Source organism: Drosophila miranda, chromosome 2 (assembly GCF_003369915.1).
Source record: "Drosophila miranda strain MSH22 chromosome 2, D.miranda_PacBio2.1, whole genome shotgun sequence".
NCBI classification, from domain to species: Eukaryota; Metazoa; Arthropoda; class Insecta; order Diptera; family Drosophilidae; genus Drosophila; species Drosophila miranda.
This window is the reverse complement of record NC_046675.1, coordinates 6,779,160-6,804,625: the sequence shown is the minus strand read 5'-3', so window position 1 is coordinate 6,804,625 and position 25,466 is coordinate 6,779,160. Positions and strand designations below refer to the sequence as shown.

Sequence of the window (25,466 nt, the reverse complement as noted above, 5' to 3'; positions counted from 1 at the left end):
GCACATTCGAGAAAACTAAAAACGCAGAATCATAGATAATGACCATGTCTATCAGATTGCTGAATCTGGATCAGATCAGATAATTTTTATAGCCAATAGGAACAAATCAATTTGCAGTGGCTACGCAGCTTACGCAGCTACGCAGTTTAATATTAGCGGCGTCTGCCGTAGAGTTGCGGTCTCCGCAGCAACTCACAACGTTCCCCCTCGTTGTGTTTGATGACGAGGAAACAACAGGAAAATTCTCTCATATTTATTTTTTATTTTCAGCAATTTCTTTGTAGACTTTGTGGTAGTTCTTCCTCAAACGATGTAAACAGTCGATGTTCTCCTCCCATATATCCAGCACTGTCTTTATGGCCTCAGAGGTTTACAAAAATGTCTTACTTAATGATACAATTAGTTTAAAGTAGTATTTGTTTGTTATTAGTGTAGGTAGTAGGGCTGCAATCCAGGAAAGTGCAAAACTATTTGAATACTTCGAATAGAGGCACCTGCGTTCCGAGGGCCCAATTCTTATCCTATGTAAAACTTCCTCTCCGGGAAGACTCTCTAGTGTGAACAGCCTATAAGATAAAATTTAATAGTCTCGTTTTGTAAATGACCAATTAGGTTAGGATCGGAGCCCGTCACACTTAGGCCGGCTTCGGCCCGTTGTGATAAAGACCAATTAAGAAACATAAAATTGTAAATCAAGCCTGGAAACACTTAATGTAAACTTTAAATAGAGTTGTACTGATATCAAAAAACCTTAGAGCAACGAGAGCTGGAGACGTTCTCCAGCAACAAAAAATATAATCCTAACCGAATGGTTGCCATGGGTGAGATTATTTTTGCGTTGAACTTTGATCGGCATATTTATTTATGACGCTCTTATGAATGATGGATTTCGTGCGGTGTTCCCTGCCAAGGGACTTACCCGCACTGATAGGGGGATAGGGGGTCAGGGGGACAGCGGGACCAGCAAGCCAGAAATTTATAAGCCACCATTCTTATCCGACGAGTTTCTTTCAGGCAATACACGGTCATAAAGTGCCAGAAAACGTACGGGTAGCTGTAAATTTAGCCAGAAACAATTGTCTTATGTAATGGAGTTTTATTGATGAATAGTTCTCGCCGTGGCCCTGTCAGCTGACCAACGAACGATCTCAACTACTTATAAATAAGGACTTAGGGGACTAGAAACTAAAACAGTTTGGAGGCCAAAAGGCACAGGACCAGGGCCAGGAAGGAGATGTTCAGGGCAGGGCTGCTGTTGCGGAAGTTGGAGACCCAGGACATCAGAGGCTCACGGTTAACATTCAGCCACTCGTAGTTGGCAGCAATATTGGCATCGACGCTTGCTTGCAGCGTGTCGGGAACGAAGGTGGAGCCCTTGACCAGGTCCACCAGCTCCTGCAGCTTAAGCCTCTGTTTCTCGTTCACACAATAGGTGGATATGCCAAAGATGTCAGAGTATAGGGGATTAATGCCACCGAAGCCTGTGTTCAAAAGGGCATACTCCTCCCAGTTCACCAGCAGGAAGTCAATCGATGCCAGCAGACCAACCTCTCCGCGGGAATAGGCCGGAAATAGCAGAGTGATGCGCTCCTGGACGCGCAGGCCATTGGTCTGGTCAATGCTGCTCGATACAAACTTATCCAGCTGAGTAGAATTCTGTGAGCACCCAATAGCCGAGATGAGCAGGCGGCGCTCGGCCTGGTCGTTGGAGTCCATCAGCTTATCGAAGACAAAGTCGAAGATCTTCGCGTCGGCCTGCTTGAGGCCATTGCAGTAGACCTGCGCCTGGAGGTTGGGCTCGACGGTGGTGCCATCATCGACCAGGTTCTGCAGCTTCGCCTGGGTATCCTTCAGGCAGCTCTCGACACCAGCCAGACAAGCGATGTTGATGAGCAGGTTGCGCGTGAACTTCACCAAGTGCTGCTCGCCGTTCAGATCGTTCACTCCGAACTTGTCAAACTGCTGGTTGACCAACTCTGCCACGTAGAACTGGAAGTTCTCGTAATCGGAATCGCCGCTGAGGTAGTGGTTGAACAGAGTGATCACCGTATTGACCGCCGACCAGGGAGCGTACTGATCCTCGTTGGGCAGGTATGTGAGCAGGGTCAGGAGAGTGGCGTGGGGCACACGGCCGCTGGTGGCGAAGCGATACAGATCGCTGATCAGCTGGGCCCGATTGCGGGGATCGATTTTGTGGGGACGATTGATCAGTCCGTCGATGATGAGCTGCCAGTTCTGGCTGTCGTAGTTGATGCGGTAGTAGCCAGTGGACTTCTTGTTGAGGATCAGCCAATTATCGGCAGCGAGCTTGGCATCCGAGATGCTAATTTGGCTCTGGTTAAGTAGGTAGTGGGTGGCCTCAGTGTTGCGGAAGTCGGGGTTCGAGGCATCCACGTAGTTGACGGGCACGTACCACAGCTTTTCGTTTGTGTAGTTCTTGTCGTTGGTGTACACCTCCTGCTTGATGGTGAAGGAGCCATCATTGTAGTTGCGTTCTACTGTCAGGAGAGGCACTCCACCCTGGTTCGTCCAGCTGGCCATCATGTCAGCGACGAGAGCGGGCACCTCGTAGTTCTCCTCCACGGCAGCGAGGGCAATGGCAGCAAACAATTGGTTGGGATTGGCGGCCGAGTATTGACTGCAGGATAAAGCATGGATTAATTCGTACTAAATAAAACTTGTGTCCAGGATGTCTTACTTGGCCACCAAGTAGTTATGCAGACCGCGCTGGAAGACGGTGTTGGTCAGTGCATTGCGCCACATGTCCAGTACCGAGCCAGCCTTTGCGTACGATACCGAGTCATAGAGCAGGCCGATCTCCGAGGGCTTCTGCACAAAGTAGGACATGGGACGGGCAGTGGGAATGGCGTCGTTGATCAGGGCGCTTTGGTAGGAGCCGGCATGGAAGATCTGGAAAATGTTCCATTCCGGATAGGCCTGCAATAGATTGGTATAATTATAAAGCTCATAATACTTGATTGGGAACCTGTTGATCTTACCAAATCCACAGCCAGATGCTCAAAGAGTGTAGCGAATCCCTCCTTAAGCCAGAGATAGGACCACCATTCGATGGCGACCAGATCACCGAACCACATGTGCGCATCCTCGTGAGCTTCGATGGTGGCAATGTTCGTCTGGGTGTTGATCGTCGAGTTCTCCGGGTTGTACAGAATGTACTCTTCGCGGTAGGTGGCCAGGCCCCAGTTCTCCATGGCGCCGGCAGCGAAATCGGGAATACCGGCCTGGTCCAGCTTTGGCAGGGCGAACTTGACGCCAAAATAGTCGGAGAGACGCTTCTCCACCAGCATGCCGGTGGTCAGGGCCCACTCCTGCTCGTGCTCGGTGCCCTTGCGGGAGAAGACGCGCTGTGGCAAGCCGTTCAACTCTCCCTCCGAGTAGACAAATTCGGAGACAATGAAGGCCACCAGATAGGTGGGCATGTTAACGGTCGTATTGAAGGCAGTTACTCCAGAGCTGAATGGGTTACGGTGCGGTAAGGGTTAGCTACAAGATTTTCCAATCACACCAGAGGGATACCAACCTGGAGGCAGTCTCGTTCTGGGGCATGTTGCTGATGGCGTTGTAAGAAGGATCGTGCTTGATGGTGATGGTGAAATTGGCGCGCTTCGCTGGCTCATCGTAGCAGGGGAAGGCGTGACGGGCATCGGTGCTCTCGAACTGGGTGGTGGCCAGGTACTTGGTATTACCCTCCTCATCCGTATATGTGGAGAGGTAGAAGCCGCCGTTGTCCGAGCGCAGATTGCCCTGGTAGCTGATCTTCAGCAGCCACTTGGTATCGGCCGGGAAGCTCAGACCCGTCTGGCTCAGAGTAAGGAACTCCCGTTCTGCCTCGTACGCAAAGGTAAGAGTCTGCTCGGTGGCTGTCTCGACCTCGAGCTGCTGGATAGTGGCGGTGAAGTTCTCCAGCTGGCGGGCATGGACGACGATGCTCTGTGTAGCCTCCAGAACCTCGAGGGTAATCGATACCGTGCCATTGAAGCCTGTGTCGCCAAGGTGGACATCGGTGGACAGGTATACGTCGTAGTGAAGGGGGTTCGTTTCGTTGGGCAGGCGATAGTTTTCTTCGTCGGCGAATGGAACTACAGCTCTGAGATTGGGATGCTCCAAGCTCTGCAGCTGCTCGAATGGGGGAAAGCTGCGCACGACGGCTGCCTGGGTGGTGGCCACCAGCAGGACTAGCAGCACGGACATTGTCCCGACCTGAACGCGAGTCATGTTGTCTACGGCACGGCGACAACTTGGCAATAACTGGATGGCACTTGCTGTGCTCCCACTTTTAAGCGAGCCATCTCTTCTCATTCGACTAGTGCCTGTGGCCTACTGCTATATAAAATGTTATCTGGAGGCCAAGCCTAATCTAATCATGCTAATCATTTCTTCTGAGAGCAGAAGTAAGCGTTCCGTTCACACGTTCGTGTACCCTTAACAATGATTGGCAAGATTGTGTCTGGGGCTGGTCCGCTATAAAACACTATAGTCGGTATAAATCAACGATTCGATTGTGCGACAAGTAGCGATACTCGTACCATCTGATAGTTCCTTTTGGCCATTGAACACTCGTATTTGCGATGGTTAGATAAGGCATAGGTCTTAGACTTCAAGATAGACATGTGGGTTGCTGATAATACCTTCAAGTATGTATGATGGCGTTTTCCAGAGAATATCGATCCATTCATATCGGACCGCACATCGAAAGGTTTATCCGTCGCATAGTAACAATCGCCATACTCAAGTTCGTTCAAGAAACGTTTCGTATTGCTTTCAATTTCTGGAATAATCTTGAATACTTTCTATGGTTACTTAAGTTGTCGTCTCAAGAAAATGTCGACGGAAGGGCGCTAATTTTAAGTACTAGAGTACTACAAAATAAATCAATGGGAATTACACGTCAAAATTTCAAGTTAATCTGCAATAAATAAGCTATTTTGATAGCAAATGATTAGACAAGGCAATCAGAGAGAGATTTGGTAAAACTTAACTTTGACTTAACATTAATACGACAAGAGATTGAACATGTGACCCAAAAGTATTCACACAATCATATAAAACCAGATATGTTCCTCTAAACCAATGAAAGTAGGAGTAGAGCTGACCTTAACATTGGTTTATGTTAGATTAAGACTAGATTTAATCGATAGTGTGGCATGTATAACATTTACCTATTGTCAGAAATGTGAGCAAACAAACTCGTTTGACACATTCTTTTGAGATTTTTAATAGGGATAACGAGAAAACTATAAACTCACAATCACAGAGATTGATCTTATCTAAAAGATAGCCTGTAGGGACAAATCGCAGTGGCTACGCAACTCCTACCACGCTTACTCATTTTCTGTCTCTCTCTTACACACTTTTCGTCGTGCTATGTGTGCGCCCTCTGCCGGAGGGGATCCATACTGACTGAGTATCGGGTATATTCGTAAATGTAGAGTCATGGCCCTAGCTGGGACCCACAATGTACCTGCTCGTTTTGTTTTTCGAAACTTCTTTATTTTCTTTCTTTTATTTTCTTGAATGTTCCACTGATGGCGTCATTTTATCGATTATGGCACGTGAACTTCATAAACTATGGCCGTAGTGGCAGATATCCAATTAATAATCAAGTTTCGAACTAAAACTCGACTATCGCACAATCAGCAATCAACTCCCCATCGATTTTATGGATTCTCAATGGCACTGAGACTATACTGATTAAGTGGAACTGTTAAGACCATAAAACCATCAATCCAGTTAATCACTTATTTCACAAAAAAATTATGTGAACTATGAGTCCTGGCCAGGGAAAAACGTTCTGCCGGAATTCACCATCCCTATCAGTACTATTTTGAAGCCGTACAAAGAGTTTTACTGTTGATTCATGAATTAAATTTATTTATGGGTATACTTGAGCACATGACTATGACTAATCCTAAAATAACTGCCACAAAAGTAGCGTCAGCGCTGAGGCCAGGATCGTGGCTAGGGATGTCGTCAGGGCGGGACTGCCATTGTCCTTGACTGTGTTGTAGGCAGCCAACCAACTGATCAGAGGATCACGATGGACGGCCAGCCAATCGAGATTGGCATTCACTCGGGAGTCTACGACGGTGCTAAGATCATCATCGACATACTCCGGTCCGTTGGTCTTGACATCTTCGACCAGGGCGTTCAGCTAAAAGAGCAAGAATACAAAATTATAATGGAAACAGGATTACCAAACTCCATTGAGCCTACCCTTGTTTGCTGCTTCGTGCTAACCACATAGGTGGCGATACCACGCAGAGCCAAATCCAAGGGTTTCGTGGATCCATTCAGCTGGGCGTAGTCCCTCCAATTGGACTCGAGGAAATCCAGGCTGGCTGTGAGACCCACCTCGCTCCTGGAGTAGGCGGCATTGAGCAGTGAAGTTCGCTCGCTGTCGGTCAAGCCATTGCTCTCATTGAAGGAGCTCGAGAAGAATGTCTCCAGCTGGGAGGGAACCTGCGAGCATCCCAGCGAAGAGACGAACAGGCTGCGGTCGGTGGCGTCCGAAGAGGCACCTAGGTTCTGCAGTACGAGATTGAAGATATCATCCTCCGTCTTACGCAGGCCTCCGCAGAACGTTTGCGTCCTGATCGTTGCCTCAATGTGAATTCCATTCAGCAGGAACTGTTTCAGCTTCAGGGCCGACTGCTCGTAGCACGACTCACTGCCCACTTGGCAGGCCAGACTGATCAGCACCACGCGCAGATAGTTGTTCAGATAGTGCTCCCCGGGAATCTCGTTGACACCCAACCTATTGAAGATGCCATCGATCTGCTGGACCACGAAACTGCTAAACTCGGAGTACTGCTCATCGCCTCGCAGGTAACTATCGAAGACGGTCAGAATGGTGTTGGCAGTGGACCAGGGCGCATACTCATTCTCGTTCTTAAGGTAGGACAGCAAATCGAACAGCGTGCTGTGATTGAGACGTCCGGAGGTCAGGAAGATGTATGTGTCGTACAGCAGCTGGGCGCGATTGCGGACATGGATCTTGTACGGCTGGTCGGCCAGTACCTGTGCCAGGAGCTGGTAGTTCTGGTTGTCGTAGAGGATGCGGTAGTATCCCGAACTCTGCTTGTTGAGGATCAGCCAATCGTCGCTACCGATCTGCGCATCTGTGACGGCCACCTCGGCGATATTTAGCAGGTAGTGAGAGGCACTCGTGTTTCGATAGTCCGGGCTGGAGGCTGTGGCAAAGTTGATGGGCACATACCAGGTGTTCTGGTTGGCCGCATCCTTGTCAGCGAGGTAGCGCTGCTGCTTCACGGTGAAGGTGCCGGCGTCATAGTTGCGTTCGACAGTCAGAAGGGGATAGCCGGCCTGCTGCGACCAGCTGGAGAAGATGTTGGCCACCGTCGTGGGCAGGGAGAGCCCCTGTTCATTGGCAGCTTCCTGGAGGGACTCAAACAAGTCCCACTCGTCGCAGGAGTTGTATTGGCTAGATAGGTAATAGTAAGTTAGTCCAAATAAAAAAGGATGGGATGGGTTATTATCTATGTGTGTTTTGGGGTACTCACTTCTTGGTCAGATACTTGTTCAGACCTAGTCGGAAGACGCTGTCTGTCCAGGCATTCTTGAACATGAAGAGCACACTGGCAGGCTTGGCATACGAGAAGGTGTTGTAGCGGCCAGAAATCTCTGAGGGCGTCTGGACATAGTGGGTCATGGGCGTGGCCGTGGTAGCGGCATCGTTCAGCAGGGCGCTGTTGTAGTCGTTCACATGGTAGATCTGATAGGTGTTCCACTCGGGGAAGGCAATATCGTTCGACTCGTAGGAGAATAGCGTGGCGAAACCCTCCTTCAACCACAGATAGGTCCACCATTTGATCGAGACCAGATCCCCGAACCACATGTGCGCGTACTCATGGCCAATGATATTGGCAATGTTCGTCTTTTGGTTGATGGTCGAGTTTTGCTTGTTCCACCACATGTACTGTTCGCGATACGTGGCTAGACCCCAGTTCTCCATGGCTCCCGCCGAAAAGTCCGGTATGCCGGCCTGATCCAGCTTGGGCAGGGCGAACGGCACCCCGAAGTAACCGGCCAGACTAGACTCCACCACCAGGCCGGACCACAGGGCCCACTCCTGCTGATCCTGCTTTCCCTTTCGCGAAAAGACCCTTTGGGGCAGGCCGTTCAGCTCGCCGCCTGTCGACTCAAAGTCGGACACGATGAAGGCCACCAGATAGGTGGACATCTTTGGGGTGGTCTGGAAGGCGGTAACACCAGAGCTAGTGGCCGCCTCATCCTCGGGCATATTGCTAATGGCCTTGTAGGAGGGATCGTGGTGGATGGTAATGGTGAAGTTGGCTCTTCTGGCAGGTTCATCGTAGCAGGGGAAGGCGTGTCGGGCATTCGTGCTCTCGAACTGCGTGGTGGCCAGGTAGCTGCAATGTAAATAGTCAATGAGGATCTCCTCATTTCAGATCCTCGTTCGGATCGCGAGCGTTTCACTTACTGCACAGTGCTGTCATCGTCGGTGTAGCTGGATATATAGAAGCCGCCCATATCGCTGCGCAGGGTACCATTGTAGTCGATGCTGAGGGTCCAGTTGGTGTTCGCGGCAAAGGTGACATTCGCCAACTTCGGCGTGAGGGTGAGAAATTCGCGATCGGTGTCGGTGGTGACATCGAGCTCAATGGCCTGGGCCACCTCATCTCTGCTTATAATCGATGCTGTGAAGTTCGACGTCTGGCGGTAGTGCAGTGTGATGGAACTGGATAGCTCAAGGACCTGCAGATCGATCTGCACGCTGCCGTTGAAGTCCCTCGCGCCGCTGTGCACATTAGTCCATAGTTCCACCTTGTACGACTCGGGGGCGGTGTTGTTCGGCAGTCGATAGTTGCCCTCATCGTTGTCGTTGCGAGGAGTGGCAAAGAATTGCCCCTTGGTCTCCAGTTGTCCGTCGTCCTGCGGAAGGATCAGTCTCGCCTGCAGGCTGACTGCTGCCAGCAGCAGCAGCAGCAGAGAGGAGTTAAGCAGCCACATTGCCATGTTGGCTGCACCGAAGAATCACTTGAATATTGAGTGGCCGCCGAGCGATCGGCTCTTATTTATGGGCAGAGCCATATCTAATCCTGTGTCAGGCATTCATCGTAAAGATTGTTGCACAACACTCGATAAAATAGCTGGCTGCTAATACCACATTAGCCGGCCTCAAAAAAAAGAACAATTAAGCAGTAAAATTCTCAATTATCGGTTTCCTCGGTGCTCGTACTCGTAAAATATCTGAGGTCGGTTCTGATGTTCTTGTAGATTGTCGATTCAGTCTTGAAATACCCTCAAAATCATTAAGATCCGGCCCAATATTATTGAAGTTGTAACCCCACTGCGAAGCTTTTCAGAGGAGTTTGTTGGAATAGGCTGAAGACGACACCAAAGCGTTGTGGAAGGACACGAGGAATGCAAAATGTCCTCATCGTATGGGGCCTTTCCATAGAACCATCTCATCAGGTGAACATCAGACAATTTCGTGTACATCATCTAGGCACAGAGCGTGCATGGACTCAAAGTATTGTTCGAGTATTTCTATTGACAACTATTGAGCGAAAGCTTTAAACTGAAATAAAATCGGTACAAAATGTAATTGTCTAGTGCAAAACCTATTTCGTAAAACGCCACTTACACGAATGATTCATTAACTTTAAGTATTAACTTAATTTATTAGAAATTTAGTTGAAAGAGTAAGTACTTTTTGTACTTGATTTATGCGGCACGTACTTGAAACCCCACTAAAACAGTCAAGCCGTTTTTCCAGACTATAATCATAAATAATTCATGTTAAAATTGCAATACCGCCTGCAAGGAAAGGGTATATACATATATAGAACTGTTGATCGGTTAGCCATTTATTGACGATGACTTGTTTTGCTATTCCCCACATCTCTGTCTGGGCCAAAATCATGTTCGCTTATCATTCATCGATGGTATGGTGGAAAGCTTGCGGTTGCTTGGTTGATAACGCTGAATGACTTGTTGTATTAGAATTAATTTATTTGTAATTAAGTCTGCCATTGCTTAAGGCAATAAATCATTATCATCTATATAACGATCGATCTATGGATCGTAACGCTTTTTGAACCACTTCACTGGCCGTATTCAGGAGGCTCTGAGGGCGATTCGAGCCATTGCCCACACTGAGGGGCGCTGAATGAATGGCTTCGTTCTGGACAGACATTGGCGGGACCTCGGCGATCAGCCAATTGTGGATCTTCTGCTCGTATTTGTCGACGAAGACTTCGGTGTTTTTCATCTTCTTGCCCACCAGGCCAGAGTCGATGTCGATCAGTGCCTCACCTGCGTTGAGGCTCTGTGCCTCCATGTATCGAGCTATTCTCTGGCGCAACATAGCAAACTGAAAGGAAATGGATGGTTAAGTGGTCCTTGAGATATGCTTGGCTTATCCTACCTGAGGTGTTTGTTGTCGCGGCACAAACTCGGCTATCTGATTGAAATTCTCCACAAAGCTCGGCGACCTACAAAGCAGCTTGTAGCTGCGATCGATGTACTGCCAGATCACAGATCGAGCTTCCATATTCGATTTGTACAGATATGAGAGATACATCATTGACTCCGGGTCGCTCAGGATCTGATGCGTTGAGTTCTCGCCCAGCAGCAGATCCAAGTAGTACAGCAGATGGCTGTGGCTCTGAGTACAGCGCAGGGAGTAGATCAAGTCATCGTAGTAGATGGAGCTCCGATCGGCAGCCTGCATCATGCCAATGACCCCGTAAAACTCTTTGTCGCTCAGGTAGCGCACACCCAGACAGAGTATGGTGTCGTACATGGCATAGTACTCGGATTCGTTGGTCACATTGACCTTCTTGAAGATGTATTCTTTGGCCAGGCTCCGCGTATAGTCCTGGCACTCGGGCAGGTCGGCCAGACAGGCCGTCAGGAGGATCTCCTGACCCGCCTCCAGGGCACTGTTGGACACATCCCCAGACGCTTTGTCACGAAACAATCGCCGGAACATGGGCGTGACCAGGTGGCGCACAAACTCGTTAAACAGCTCGAGCGAGGCGGTGCCAAAGAGATTTCGTCGCACAAAGTCTATGGTATCGGCCACCTGTTTCCAGGGCAGCAGATCCTCTTCGAGCTCCATGTACTTCAGCATATCGAAGACGACTTCGATGTCCTCGAGCTCGGTGTGCTCGACCTGCGGCTTCAGGTCCCGGAACAGGGCAGCCCGGTTCACCGGATGGATGAGCGAGTGGTTGTGCTGCAGCTGACGAGCAATGGCCCGCAGATTGTCGGAGTCGTAGTGGACATGGTAGAAGCCCGTTTGCTGTTTGTTCACGATCAGCCAGTCCCGGCCGGTCAGCTGCAGATTCAGCTCTGCCAGAGTGAGGGAGTGCTGCGTCTGGGGCAGGATGAAGAGGTCGGCTTGCGTGTCCTCGAAGCAGGGCTCCTGAGCGGTGGCAAAGTTCAGCGGTATCCACCAGTGCTCGCTCTTGGAGTGGATCGACCGCTGGCTGAAGGTGATCGTGTCGTTCTCGTAATTGCGAGTCACCAGCACAATGGGCATCCATTCGCTATGCGTCCAGGAGAGCATGATCTCACGCACCCGGTGCACCCACGGCTGCTGCCGGAAATACTCGTCCTCAAGGAGCTCCGCTTGCAGGTAGTCGAACAGGTTCAGCTCGTTGGCCACGCTGTACTTGCTGGAAAGAACGATACACTTTGGCCCATGAATTCCAATTGATCGGTTCCAGGAGCAGTCCAATTAGCACTTACTATTTTTCCAGGTAGCGACTTATTCCGCGCACAAAGATCTTCTGACGGAAGGCGTGGTGGAACATCTTGATGACGCAGGCGGCTCGCTTGTATGTGATGATATCGAAGATGGCCATGATCTCCTTCTCGGTCTCCACGTAGGAGGTCATCGGGCGGACCTCGAAGAAGCTGTTGTAGCTGTAGGCGCGGTCCGCCTCATCCGACACGAACATATCCATCACCTTGTCTTCGGGGTAGAGCTACAGATCATAAATTGCATTATTTATCATTTTGGGGCATTACTCTTGGTCTGGACTCACCAGATCCGTGATGACGTAGGCAAAGTAGGTGGCAAAGCCCTCGTTCATCCAGGCATATGACCACCATTCGGGCGACACCAAGTTGCCAAACCATTGATGGGCGATCTCGTGGTTCTGCGTGATCTTGTCCTTGACGCGCTTGTGCACATCCCCCGTATCCTGCTGCAGGAGGTTGCCCTCCTTGAAGGTGATCAGACCCCAGTTTTCCATGGCAGCCCCGTAGTTCTTCTTCAGCGCTATGTGATCCAGCTTCTGCAGCGGATAGCTCACACCGAAGTAATCCTCCATGGCGGCCACCGTGCGCACAGCATTCTTGAGCGCACTCTGACCCTTCTCCTTCGATCTGGGCGAGGAGTAGATGCGCTGCGTGACCCCGCGATACGTCTCCGAAATGTGCTCAAAGTCGGAGATCACAAATGCCACCAAATAGGTAGACATCGGCGGCGTTGTCTCGAACAGGGTCGTTGTCAGCTCCCTGCAATGCAAGAGAATTTAATAACTGAGGAGAGAGAGCACCTTTAAGATGATAGGCTTACCCATGATGTTGCATCTCTTTGACGGGCATATTAGATATGGCCGAGTGGTTGATACCGTGGGTCAGCCGGATGCTGAAATTCGACTTGAAGCCGGGCTCATCGTAGCAGGGAAAGATCAGACGCGCATATGTCGGCTCTGATTGCGTGGCGGCCACATATCTGGGAATTGGGAACTTCATGAGTATTTTACAGAAATCTAGAGAGTCAGCAGCATTGACAGTCGAAAGATTCGGATGACTTGTAAGCTGTATTCAAAGAGCAAAGCCAAATAATAATTATTTGTAATTAAAATCGTGTTCGACTTCAAAAAATCCCACTTCGCAGATCATTGAACGCCGAATAAAACCAGTTGCAGCCTGAGGCAGCCGGTATGACATGCTGATTTGCAGAGCCTTCTCTCTCACGTCTTCAGAACAATTGTGGTTTATTATACGACTTTCCCAGATTCGAGGGAATCAACAATGGGCATTGCTCGAATAAAATCAAAATAAACAAACCCACGAGTTCACGCGCCCAAAACTAATCGGGGTGTGGAGGGGGCTGATAAGATTCGACTCGTAATCACTTCGGGCTGACTATTGTTGTGCTCACAGTCATGACCCCTTATGAAGAATTCCCCTTGCACAACTCGCATTATTTATATGTGAATATGTGTCTGTGGTATTGTTTACATCGTCACCCCGGCAACGCTGCCGGAATGAGTGATTCTGATAGGCGCGTATACGAGTGTGTATTCTGATGAGACGCCGCTGCTACGATAGCTGGCCAAATGTGCGATGATAAGCCGCTTGCTGTCTGTGCCAGCGTCAAATATTAATTAAAAAGATGGAACAACGAGAACCAAACACAACAAACAGATGGGGAAAGAAAGAAAATAAAAGTGAGAGCGCCGCCAAAGTCAAATGAGCTATACAAAGTGCACAGCTATCGCCGGGGTCTATCTCCCAATTATGTAAGGGAAGTAAAAGGCGCGTGCCTCCTCTCCATGACAGCCAGCGGAAATGTCCACTTTAGTGATCCAATCCACACCAGCTGCTCTAAGCGCGCTACTCACGCGGTCCGATTGGTCGACTCATCCACGTAGTCCATCCAGTACAGGCCCATGGGCCGGGATCTCATTATGGCCGTGTATAGAATCTCCATGCGATACCGCTGTCCCGCCTCGAAGGCCTGATAGTTCTCGCGGGGATGGATGATGAGGAAGGCGGCTTGCGGATTGTATGTGTGGATAAGGTCATCGACAACTTCCCCGGATCCCGAATATGTCACTTGTCGCACAGTAATCTGGATGTCGCTGAGGTTCTTGGCGTGTAGAACTATCTCGTTCGTCGACTGCCTGATCGCTACGTCAATGGTGGCATTTCCGCTGAAGAGCAGGCTCCCCAGATGGATGTTGCTCGAGATGTGCAGCTCGTAGCCCAGCGGATAGGTCTCGTTGGGCAGCCGCAGCGAACGATCGCGAGTGGGCAGGGACCCATCGACCCCGGACAGGGCCAGGGCCACTACCAGTACAAGCGCCGCAAATCCACTCAAAGGCGTAATCATGGCAACTGATCGATGACCGGGACTGGAACTGGGACTGGGACTGTTACTGTTCCACCACGCGGCGTTGGCAACCGAAACTCAACTGAGCGACCGCTACGATTGCGGGTTCAGGTTATACTCGTACCTATAGAGCTAAAGCCTCCCTCCCTCGATAAGATAAGCGGCTGGCTGGCTGGCTGATCGATGCGTATAAGAGCGCTGGCACTCGATGAGCAAGCAGCCGAGCAAACAAACTCATTCCAGGCCGAGAGCCACTCGAGCGAGCAGCCGATGAGTGGTACAGTTGTGGCAGGTCACGGTGCGGTCCTTGACACACAAAAAAAAACGGCTCACGCTCACGCCCTGATGCGGGTTTTATACATCACCCCCTCTGCCGCTGTTTCATTACCCTTTTTATACCCGATAATCGAAGAGAATAGGGGTATATTCGATTTCAGGTGGTAGTGTATGTCTGTAATACCCAGATGGAAGCGTTTCCGACCCCATAAAGTATAAGTATACATGTATTCTTGATCAGAATCAATAGCCGAGCCGATATAGTCGTCCGTTTGTCCACCTATCCGTCTTGATTAGCGCTTAGAGACTATAAGATCGAGAGCAACCAAAATTTGTATCATTCTCTCTCTCTCTCTCTTCCTCACACACATCCTTCCGCGTGCGGTGTGCGCGGTCTGTCCGAGGGGAACGAGAGAAAAAGAGACAAATTTAAAAAAAAAGCTCACACATACCTATAATAACTGAGTATCGGGTATAAATGTAGAGCCACGGCCCTTGCCGTTGTCACAACGCTCCCGCTCGTTAGAGATGATTTCAGTTTGCTTGAAAATTCTACAAAAATGTGAATTTGTTGGTGGCTATAGGCTATTCTCAGTCTGGATAGAAGTGCGGAGGCTTTTGTCTGCTTTTAGCAAGACCTTAATCACCCCAAACAATACAATTTTTAATCATCAAAATATTTTTAATCATAATGCCATACGTATTGGCAGAAGTTTAGCAATAGGTCTACTTTTAGGCTCTGGAAGGCAGAATTTCTCTGTTTATCTCTACTGAGCTTAGGTATAAAACCGCGATCCAGCGCATAGTGCTTCAGTCATAGCTTTACAGTGCAAGCGCCAGCATGTCGATGTCGATCGCCCGTTTCGGATTTTATTTGTGTATCTTGGGCTTGGTGGCGGCCCACTTGGAGGGGGAGGGCCTCACGTGCAAAGCGAATGGAGAATATGTGAGTTGCATCCTACTACAGCTAAGATCATCCCTTCAAGCCCGAGTATTCAGTGCCAGATGCATTCGGACTGCTGCTCGAGGAAATGCATGACATACCTGAATGTCTGCGCCAGGAGGATAGACGAAGGCTTTTCCCTAGAGGTTCCGCACCAGTCAAACAGTATCTATGACATCGATGTGAAGCAGTCTGCCAAAGGATTTCCTGACATCGTGGACATCGTGACGCTCGCCTCGGAGTCAAAGCAGACACCTCAGAAGGAGCAGGGCAGGCAGTGTAAGCCGGTCGGTGTACAGGTAAGAGTCAGTGTGGATCTCACCTTGAGCCCATAGCTAACTTTCTCTCATTACGCATTTTTCTCCAGTGCTATGTCAGCGAGGAGTGCTGTACGAAACGTTGTCACTTCTACGCGAACAAGTGTGTCACCTAAAGAGATGTCAGACAAAACGAGTAATAATAATAGCTCGGATTATTACTCATTCGATATATACATGTACAATATGTATTTGTTTATCACTGAAGCTAATTAAATTAAATAAAGTATCGCTTATCCGTAGCAAAGTTTAGTAATATGTCTACTTTTCGGCTCTGGAAGGCAGAATATCTCTGTTTATCTCCACTACGCTTAGCCGCGATCCAGCGCAAAATGCTTCACTCAACGTTTTACATTGAAGGGGCCAGCATGTCGATCACCCGTTTGGGATTTTATTTGTGTATCTTGGGCTTGGTGGCGGCCCACTTGAAGAGCGATGCCACGAATTGCCGAGCGAATGGACAAAATGTGAGTTGCATCCTACTCCAGCTAAGATCATCTCTCCACACCCGAGTTTCAGTGCCAGGTGCATTGGGACTGCTGCTCGAGGAAATGCATGACATACCTGAGTGTCTGCGCCAAGAAGATAGCCCGAGTATTTTCCCTGGCGGTGCTGCACCAGTCCAACAGTACCCAGAAAAACGATGCCAAGCAGCCTGCTCATCAATTTCCTGACAAGAAGTCTGTCCGGACACCACAGGAGGAGTAGGGCAGGCAGTGCAGCCCCGACGGTGGACTGGTAAGAGTCTCACCTTGAGCCCATAGCTAAATTTCTCTCGATACATACATACGTGTAAATGCCTATCACCAAAGCTAATTAAATTAAAAAAAATAGTATCGCTTATCCGTTGCAAATCGTAGAAAATCAGCGCATAGTCCCGCAGTCAGCCAGCGCATAATCCTTCAGTCAAAGCTTTACAGCTTAAGCAACAGCATGTTAATGTCGAATCCTCTATCGATCGCCCGTTTGGGACTTTATTTGTGTATCTTGGGCTTGGTGGGGGCGTGCAAGCCCATTGGTGGACGGGTAAGAGTCAGCGTGGATCACCTTGAGCGCATAGGTAACCTTCTCTCTTTACACATTTTATCTCCAGTGCTATGTCGGCGAGGAGTGCTGCACTCGGCGCTGCCACTTCTACGCGCACAAGTGTGTCACCTAAAGAGATGTCGCACAATACGAGTAATAATGATAGATTGGATTACATGGACATTATGTAAATGCTTGTCACCAAAGCTAAAAAATTAAATAAAGTATCGCTTATCCGAATGTTAATTTTGCGCTTTACCTCTTTTTGTAAAACAGGAAATAAAAAACCATAACAACAGGCTTTTTCCTTGGATCTATCTTATAGTATCGGATCTGGTATTGTAGATTGATAACATGAGAAACAAGTACTTTAAATATAAATGTGTTAAAAGAGGTAAAACGCACTGCGCTTGGATATGTCGGTCCACACATTTTTGTACCTCACTGTACGTCGTTCAAAAAATATACATGTATATGCGGGATTTTCTGCCGACTGACGCTGATACGCCTCAAAAAAACACATTTGTCATAACGAAAAAAAACCAATCATGGGATAGGCACTTTATGTTTACTTAAGGGAATTGTTCTAGATCTATCTAGAATTAAATATCGAATTTAATGGCTGTATAGCTTTTGCTTTTTATACAGCACGAAACGTTGCCACTTCCACTGGCACAGCAGGTGTGTCACCTAAAGTACGTACTTATGTACATACAGGTACATTATGGAAATGCTTATAACCAAAGCTAACTAAATCTTTAAAAAATAGTATTACTTATCCGTTGCAAATCGTAGAAAATCAGCGCATAGTCCTTCAGTCAACGCTTTACAGCTTAAGCGTCAGCATGCTGATGTCGAATCCTCTATCGATAGCCCGTTTGGGATTTTATTTGAGTATTTTGGCCTTGGTGTCGGGTGCGTGCAGGCCCGACGGTGAACTGGTAAGAGTCAGTGTATCAGAGCCAGAGTCAGCTAACTTTCTCTCTTTACACATTCTTTCTCCAGTGCATGTACAGCCGGCAATGCTGTTCTTCATATTGCCCCGTCGAGACCAACAGTTGTTCCTAAAGAGATGTCGCTCAATACAATACAGAGCTAATTAAATAAAATAAAGTATCGCTTATCCGAATGTAAAATACAAATGTATGGAATATTTATTTAACACTTTATTTTAACCTATTACGACAGGCTTTTTCTTTGGGTCTATTTTACTGTGTTGGACCTGCTTTTGTAGATTGAAAACATGAGAACCTACTACTGTTGGTCCACAAATTTTTATATCTCACTATACGACATTCAAAAGATATAACGAAGCGGGATTTGCTGCCGACCAACGATGATACGCATCAAAAAACACATTGGTCAGATATATGTACATAGCGAAAAAAACCCATCATGTGCTCGGCAATCTTGTTGTTATGGATTCATCAAATTCGTCTCGTATTTATTTTTGAACCTTTTGACTTTTCCTATCGCAATCGATTTCGGGAACAATTTGTGCATATTTTCAAAGGAAATTTATTGTTGTTGTCTTTCCCGCAAACGATATCATGACGCAAGCACATGCTACATGCATAACCTTAGTGGGGCCCTGAGATGCCTGTATGTCAGCATAACCTACATATATCTACTCGTATCTGTATCGATATCAGTATATGTATCTGAAGCATTGACATTAAATATTGACAGCGGCAATTTTCAATTATCTCGAGCGCGTCTTGACACAAATGTAACCCAACTTCTTGACTTGGCAAACAGACGGGGAGGTCCATCAGCTCAAAGCAACCCAGTTAATTAGAGCCGCGGGGTCATTGAGTCAACAATGGCGTCGCTTTAAAAGCCATTCTATCGCCAGGGCACTGCGAGTCGGACACCACACTACTTGTACAAATGAGAATGTGGCCCATTATATTTCTGGTCATTGCAGTAAGCGAAACGTGTTTTTGGTTCACCCAAATTTTCTGCATCGCGTGCTTTTTTCTTCACAGGCTGTCCAGGTTCACATTCCCGTTGAGTGTCTGCCCCTGCCCCCTGGCAAGGGGGCATCTGTAGATGCCAAACTTCCTTTGATTTCGTCAGTTCCCGGGCAGCAGATAAATCCACTCAACGCCGAGGACATTACAGTATTCACCAACATGTTCCTAAGCCTATTCAGAGGAATAGGCGATTGGCGGAATCAGGTGGCTGCAGAAACCGTTCAGAGTGTGTGGCAGAGTCCACCCATTGTGAGCCTCAGTCACCGCCTCTTCGCCACCTAGCATTGGCTTTTTGTAATTCGATCCGCAACAGTACTCGCTGAACAAACAATAAAAACGAAGTGCTTAAAGACAAGCCTCTGTTGCGTCTGGTTTTGATTTCGTTCACCCTCAGAATGGAGCTGTATATAAAGAAAGCGTTAGTCCAGTTGCATTAGTCAAACGATCCACATGAATGCCACCGGCTTGCTTTTGCTGATGGGACTGGCGTTGTCTCTGCAACTTATCCTTATAGGACCTACGAGCTGTGCTCCCGTGTCCGATGAGCTGGAATCGCCTTCGCCGATCAACGAGATAGGTGGCTTAGCGGCGTTTGCCTACTCCCGCAAAAAAGTGGCAAAGACAAAACCCAAGACAAACCTTATAATGCCTCCTTCAAAAAATATGACACGGGTAAGAGTTTAACGTCTAATAGAAATTAGTATGAATGTAAACCTTTCATCTTATTACCAGCGCCAGCGTATGGAATACGCCGACAATTGCGAGCCACTGGGAATGGTCTGCAAATTCGCCGAACAGTGCTGCACCAAAGCCTGTATGGTGGCCACAAGGCGGTGCGCCTACGTCGGAAGTTGAGACATAAGAAATTATTTTGTTGGCCCGATCTTAGCCATTAATCCATAGATTATAGCCAGAGGTGGAGCAGTAAAGTAAATCCCTATTATTGTTCGTTGTTTGCAATGCCCACTGTATCAAATTGTCATCTACATACATACATATTACATATATTTGCTTACTCACGGCAGCAGCCTCGATCTGACCCCGTCTTGGATCGAGGTAACTCTGTATTGCATTTTAAACACAACAATGAATTTCGCACATACTAAATAGAACGATCATCGGAACTGTACTAAAAACACCAAACTGAAAAATCTCAGTAGCGCAACATATAAACATATACATATATACATAGTAACAGATTTGTGTGATAAATATACAACAGCTTTGAGCATTCGGCAAAACTGACATTCGACTGACAAAAGCTGGGAAAACATCTGTACAAGGGATGGCTATGGGGCTCCACCCTTGGCTGTACATCTGGAAGCTTGGAAACTGCTGTTGTGTGTGAATTTGATGTGGTTTTCTTCAGAATGGTTGTGTATATAAAGAAGGCAGACCGGGTGGTTCCTCATTCAATCATTCAGCATGAATTCTATCGTCTCACTCTTGGTACTGGGTCTAGTCCTGTATGTGGGACTAATGCTCATGAGCCCTACAAGCGGAGTTCCGCATCACAGGGAGAATGTGGAGAGGAGATTCAAAGCGCAGCAAGCCGCAAGACAGATGCCATTGTCCAAAAACCTTACACTTGTATGAATGGAACGTTGATCAGAGTTAACGAGTCTGTAATCTTTTTTGTTTAATTCTTTTGGCAGCATGAGCGTCTGCACTTTGGCGATGACTGCGATTCAATAGGAGCCGATTGCAAATTGGCTGAGCAGTGCTGCACCAAAGTATGTCTGTTGGTAAACATGCGATGTGGTGTCCCTATATTTTAAGAAAATCTAATTAAAGGATATTTTAAAAATAATGTACACACCCAGAACCTGTTTTTTTGTATGTACTTTTGGTTTGTCTTAGGTCTTGGGTATCTGGCAGTAATCGCAATTGATTTGTCCTCCCAAATGCAAATCACCATTGATTTCATCAGCACTGGATGGTGCTTGAAAACCTATATTTTTCGATCAATCGTCAGCTCTATTAAATAGTTCCCTGATCATAGCAGTACCTAGTATGCACTTTATTTTAAAATGAAAATAAAACGATATTTGGACATATCGATGATATATCCAGGGAGATACTACTTTTCAAGATCACTGGCTTCTTTTTCACATTTTTATTCTGGGAGCAAATAATTGTTTTCAATTTAAACTTGATAATTGCTCAGTACTTATGAAATACAGCTTTTATGTTTTATTATGTAGCTGTGGCTGGTGGAGCTTGTGCCTGGTTTTGGATGGTTGATTAAATATATGTATGTGTATGTGTGTCAAAGGGTTGGATATGTTTCCCTCGCGACATCTGGAAATGTAAAAACTGCTGTTGTGTCTGGTTTTGTCAGACATTCTGGTCAGACCCAGAATGGAGCTGTATATAAAGGGGACTAGGCAGTTTTATTTGTCAAACAATCTAAATGAATTCTAGTGGAATAATATTGGTAATAGGCTTGGTCCTGTTTCTGGGAGTAATCCTCAATCGACCTACGAGCGGAGCACCCGTTCTTGATGAGCTGGATTCACCGTCAGTCATCAAGGAATTTGGCGGACTGGCGGAACTTTTTTCCCAGCGGAGAAAGCCCCCTAGACAGATGCCACTGTCCAAAAATATGACACGTGTAAGTAGGGTGTAGATAGCGGGCTACGTTATAGTTAATCTAAGGATCGTTCTTGCTCTTACTTATAGGAGCAACGTATTGAATGGGTCAAGAATTGCGAGCTCTATGGAACACCGTGCGAACTGGCTGAGCAATGCTGCACGAGAATATGCCTGGTGGCTACCAGGGAGTGCGGTTCCCCAGCTATCCCAATTAAACCTTGGTAGCTCGTTTAGATGCACTGCCATAAGAACGGGAAGGTGGATCCGTCATATATATGTATAGCCGAAAGGTATAGCCTTTCAGATATGAAAACATGGATGCGTTGACTTATGGCTTAAATAAACAAATAACAAAAACAGCTGCAGTAAGAAAACACAACAGGGTCTGGTTTTGTTTTTGGTGACCACCACAATGGGTACCAACGGGACATATATAAAGGTTCGGAAACAGGCAGTTTCATTAGTCAAACAGCCAAAATGAACTCCATCGTTGCAATCCTAGTACTAATTCTCATTGGAGCTGCAAACGGTTCTCCAGTGATTCATGAGCTGCAGATGTCTTCGTTGGTCAAGAGATATGATGGACCGTTGCATAGCATGGGCTTGGACAGGAAAAAAGGCGGTCGTCGCCCCGCTTTAATGCCACTAAGCAAAAATCTGACAGAAGTATGAATTGAATTGAATTTAATGTTAGTTAACGATTCAACTAAGTGTCCCCTTTCTGCTTATTAATAGGAAGAACTTATTGATTATTCCGAAATCTGTGTGGGGATTGGCCTCGTGTGCCACCTGGCCGAGCAATGTTGCACAAAGATGTGCCTAAAATCTGCGAAGCGGTGCACTTATACACAAAATGATGTTAAAAATTAGGTTTCCAAAAAGAAAATACTAATGTAATGATTAACGCATAAGAAACCTTATGGTCTTGCTTTGGGTGGGGGCTTGACAGCCATAGGTGTGCATCTGCTGCGATCTACAGTCACTTTCAATAAATAAGGTGGAAATAAGGTGCCAGAGTCCCACCATTAGTCACCGCTAATTCGCGAACTAGTTGCTTCTTGTTATTAAGTGTTTTTCGCAAGTGTTTTTCGCAATATATGTACAGATGGAAAACAATGTGCTTAAAAAAACGATTATTGTTTCTAGTCTTGTCTTGTAAGGACACAGAATGGTTTATAAAGAGATGCACGACTGGGACTGGCACTCATTCAACATGAATTCTATCGTCTTTCTCTTGGTACTGGGTCTTGGCCTGGGATTGGGTGTAATTCTTATTGAAACTACGAGCAGTTTTCCTGTTCCCAGCAGAAGAATCAGTGCCACCACGACTCCCATACACATGGACACCACACCCGCTCTCAACAGCACGCCTCCTACTCGCAAATTGCGTGTACATAACTCTGATTCCAGCCGCAAGAAGTTGCACAGGGTTAAGGCGTGGTTTTATCATCATATTATGCCACTATCCACAAATCTTACCCAGGTAGGAATGGAATGTAGATTTGATCGTTTCCTAGATTTAAATAATGTTCAGATTTAAATGTTTCGTTTACAGATGGAGCGCCTTGAATATTTTGAAAAATGTCTTTCGGAGGGTCAGCCTTGCAGTGCAGCCGAGCATTGTTGCAACAAAAAATGTATGACTGGGACAAACATGTGCACCTCCTTTAAATTGACTCCTAGATATTTAATGGGTTTGAATTAAATCAATAATTTAATGACAACAACCGGCCGGCCTGTGCTGAAGTTAAGGTCCAGTGTCCAACCATTGTGGACCATACTTAGTCACCGCCTACTGGCGCGCTAGTTCTTGTAATTCAAGCCGCACATGTTTTTCGCTTTTTACAGATAGAAAACAATGTGATTTATAAATACCATTATTGATTCGAGTCTTGTTTTGTAAGGGCACAGAATGGTTTATAAAGAGACGAATGACTGGGGATTTGTATCAGTCAAACATTCAACATGAATTACATCGTTACACCCGCGGTACTGGCACTGGCCCTTGGATTGGGTCTAGTTCTTATTGAAACCGCTAGCAGTTTTGCTCTTCTCAATAGAACAAGAGTAGGTCTCTTTGGAAGAAGATTCCACGTAACTTCCGTTCCCAATACAACGATCAGTACTACCACGACCACAGCTAAAATTCGCAATAGCACGAGCACGAGCACGACGATGACTACCGCTCTCCACACCAGAATTCCCAAACCCGTGAGGGGGTTCGGGCTGGGGTGGGACCTTGACCTTTTACCATTACTTACAAATCTTACACAGGTATGAATGGAATGTGCGCTTTTCATAGATTATACAAGTGTTTCCTTCACAGGACGATCGCCTTGAGTATTTTTCAAAATGCGTATCGGATGGAAAACATTGCAGCATAGCCGAGAATTGTTGCAACAAAAAATGTCTAGTTGGCTCAAAGAAGTGCATGTCGAGTTCAATGGCGCATCAAATAGGTTTATTGGGATAATTTTTTATTATAATAATAATTATTATTATATATAATTATGTCTATATAAATTAATAATTAATATGTTTTTCTAAGTTATAGCTAAAAACTATAAACATTTTTTACGCACATCTAAATTCAAATGTTTTACTCATATGATAGTTACGTTGTATGCTGCACCGTTTTTTGTCTGAAGATATTTTCAGTTAAACAGAAAAATATCTGATGTGTGAATGTTGTAGATACGATCGGCTGCGGGCATCTCTCCAGTATTCCTTTCTGGTTGTCTATTAATAGGGAAAGGCGTTATACATTGATGATCGTTATGATTAACCCCTGGAGTTTACTCTTAATACTAGTTAAAGTACATTCTTTTTGTTTTGGACTCGATTTGCGTGGCCAATTAAGCACATTCCAATCCAAGGCGAATGTTAAAAGGAGAAGTCATGACTGTTTGCAGGAGGATAGGTGGACAAAGTTTTAGATGTAGGCGTTCTCCAACGATGAGTACTTGTAACTTGTAATTCCCTGTATATTTTCCTTCTGTTCAAATTGGCGGCTGGTGCGTATTTATTACCAGCTTACAAGCTAAGGGCGCTCGAGAGCCGTGCAGATCTTAACAGTGCGCTGTAACGGAGAGCTGTAACAGGCTGGTAAAGCAGAGCAGTAACGTAACAGGCTGTTAACGCAGAGCTGTAAACGGTGAGCAGTATCAGACTGTTTAGGAAGCGCAGTAACAGTCTGTTAACGGTGCGCAGTAACAGTCTGTTAAGGGAGCGCAGGAACAGGCTGTTAATTTGCTGTGTCAACACTGTTGTTGCTCTGTTTGAGCTGCTGAACAATGACCTTGTGCCATCTTGTAGGTACAACATTTGAGAACCTTAAGATCTTCCATCACTTGGTTTTCTTCACAGTTAGTCCAGTGTCTTTTAACCGGCGTAAATTATGAGCAAGTAGCTGCTTCAATGATGTCGATTCTTCGATTATTACAACGTAAATGAACCCAGTCAATATGTTTCCCAGCGTATTCTGCCGACTACCAATTTAGTCACCGCCTCTTTGCCAGCTATTTCGTTCTTGTAATTTATTCGCATATGTTTTTTGCCAAAACAGATAGAATAACAATATACTTAAAAAAAGAACTGTGCTTTACAAGACCAGATTGTAAAGTTAGGCAACAAAATAGAGGTGTATATAAAGGAACCAGTCTGGATAGTTTCAATAGTTAAAGATCCAGCATGACCTCGATCGTTTCACTTGTTTTACTGGGTCTTGCCCTGGTTCTGGGTATTATTCTTACCGAAAACACAAGCACAACACAAGCTTTCGTACGAAGCAGGAGCTACAATCCATCGCGTTTCAGAGAATCGTGGAATCGCAGTTCTGGCCCTGGCAATCGCAAATCGATGCCACCACCAAAAAATGTGACCCGAGTACGATCCGAATCAAAACCAGATGATAATATTTTAAAAGTTACCTAATGATCCTTCTCTTGTTCGTTGGCAGAACGAAAATGAAAATGAAGGGGATGCGAGCTGTCGTCTATCTGGAAGGACTTGCACTGAGGACGATCAGTGCTGCAGCAGTATTTGCCTACACTTCAAACGTTGCTCTAAAACTTCTGCGTTTTAGGTTCTTGTTTTCCATACGGCACTTAAACAGATAAATAAATATATTATGCGCTCTGTCAAAACTTAAATTTCAATTACAAATAGGATGTAGTTGCAAATTCCCATTAATT

General features: G+C 46.5%; 7 protein-coding genes and 3 long non-coding RNA genes across 11 annotated transcripts; 7 read left to right on the top strand and 3 right to left on the bottom strand.

The window, feature by feature from the left end:
* Positions 1-1,079: 1,079 nt before the first annotated feature.
* LOC108155539 (aminopeptidase N) lies at positions 1,080-4,280 on the bottom strand. Its single transcript, XM_017286416.2, has 4 exons — positions 3,542-4,280; positions 3,000-3,474; positions 2,699-2,937; positions 1,080-2,638 (listed from the first exon to the last, which is right to left on the bottom strand). The coding sequence occupies exons 1-4, from the start codon at positions 4,234-4,236 to the stop codon at positions 1,186-1,188; spliced, it is 2,862 nt and encodes a 953-aa protein (XP_017141905.2). The 5' UTR covers positions 4,237-4,280; the 3' UTR covers positions 1,080-1,185.
* A 1,583-nt stretch (positions 4,281-5,863) lies between these two features.
* Positions 5,864-9,051, bottom strand: LOC108155541 (aminopeptidase N). The gene is made up of 4 exons (XM_017286418.2): positions 8,483-9,051; positions 7,542-8,411; positions 6,235-7,462; positions 5,864-6,172 (listed from the first exon to the last, which is right to left on the bottom strand). The coding sequence occupies exons 1-4, from the start codon at positions 9,016-9,018 to the stop codon at positions 5,930-5,932; spliced, it is 2,877 nt and encodes a 958-aa protein (XP_017141907.2). The 5' UTR covers positions 9,019-9,051; the 3' UTR covers positions 5,864-5,929.
* A 945-nt stretch (positions 9,052-9,996) lies between these two features.
* On the bottom strand, positions 9,997-14,236 carry LOC108155540 (aminopeptidase N). Its single transcript, XM_017286417.2, has 6 exons — positions 13,650-14,236; positions 12,596-12,754; positions 12,060-12,534; positions 11,761-11,999; positions 10,433-11,687; positions 9,997-10,378 (listed from the first exon to the last, which is right to left on the bottom strand). The coding sequence occupies exons 1-6, from the start codon at positions 14,138-14,140 to the stop codon at positions 10,061-10,063; spliced, it is 2,937 nt and encodes a 978-aa protein (XP_017141906.2). The 5' UTR covers positions 14,141-14,236; the 3' UTR covers positions 9,997-10,060.
* A 986-nt stretch (positions 14,237-15,222) lies between these two features.
* Positions 15,223-16,519, top strand: LOC108155548. Its single transcript, XM_017286427.2, has 4 exons — positions 15,223-15,362; positions 15,416-15,658; positions 15,727-16,143; positions 16,196-16,519. The coding sequence occupies exons 1-3, from the start codon at positions 15,258-15,260 to the stop codon at positions 15,790-15,792; spliced, it is 414 nt and encodes a 137-aa protein (XP_017141916.1). The 5' UTR covers positions 15,223-15,257; the 3' UTR covers positions 15,793-16,143; positions 16,196-16,519.
* Positions 16,520-17,504: 985 nt separating this feature from the next.
* LOC108155552 lies at positions 17,505-17,844 on the top strand. The gene is made up of 2 exons (XR_004471911.1): positions 17,505-17,643; positions 17,708-17,844. It is a non-coding gene; the product is annotated as an uncharacterized LOC108155552 (long non-coding RNA).
* A 1,260-nt stretch (positions 17,845-19,104) lies between these two features.
* LOC108154375 lies at positions 19,105-19,921 on the top strand. Its single transcript, XM_017284638.2, has 2 exons — positions 19,105-19,350; positions 19,411-19,921. The coding sequence occupies exons 1-2, from the start codon at positions 19,129-19,131 to the stop codon at positions 19,531-19,533; spliced, it is 345 nt and encodes a 114-aa protein (XP_017140127.2). The 5' UTR covers positions 19,105-19,128; the 3' UTR covers positions 19,534-19,921.
* Positions 19,922-20,080: 159 nt separating this feature from the next.
* Positions 20,081-20,499, top strand: LOC117187149. The gene is made up of 2 exons (XM_033389205.1): positions 20,081-20,268; positions 20,334-20,499. The coding sequence occupies exons 1-2, from the start codon at positions 20,104-20,106 to the stop codon at positions 20,454-20,456; spliced, it is 288 nt and encodes a 95-aa protein (XP_033245096.1). The 5' UTR covers positions 20,081-20,103; the 3' UTR covers positions 20,457-20,499.
* Positions 20,500-21,091: 592 nt separating this feature from the next.
* Positions 21,092-21,652, top strand: LOC117187457. Its single transcript, XM_033390170.1, has 2 exons — positions 21,092-21,292; positions 21,361-21,652. Exons 1-2 carry the CDS (start codon positions 21,092-21,094, stop codon positions 21,496-21,498), a joined length of 339 nt encoding a protein of 112 aa, XP_033246061.1. The 3' UTR covers positions 21,499-21,652.
* Positions 21,653-21,727: 75 nt separating this feature from the next.
* Positions 21,728-23,168, top strand: LOC108154424. 2 transcript variants are annotated; one of them, XR_001774959.2, is made up of 3 exons: positions 21,728-21,939; positions 22,009-22,756; positions 22,808-23,168. It is a non-coding gene; the product is annotated as an uncharacterized LOC108154424 (long non-coding RNA). The 2 variants fall into 2 exon arrangements; XR_001774958.2 differs by having other exon boundaries at positions 21,729-21,939; positions 22,829-23,167.
* Positions 23,169-24,955: 1,787 nt separating this feature from the next.
* Positions 24,956-25,424, top strand: LOC117187391. The gene is made up of 2 exons (XR_004472078.1): positions 24,956-25,158; positions 25,232-25,424. It is a non-coding gene; the product is annotated as an uncharacterized LOC117187391 (long non-coding RNA).
* Positions 25,425-25,466: the final 42 nt, after the last annotated feature.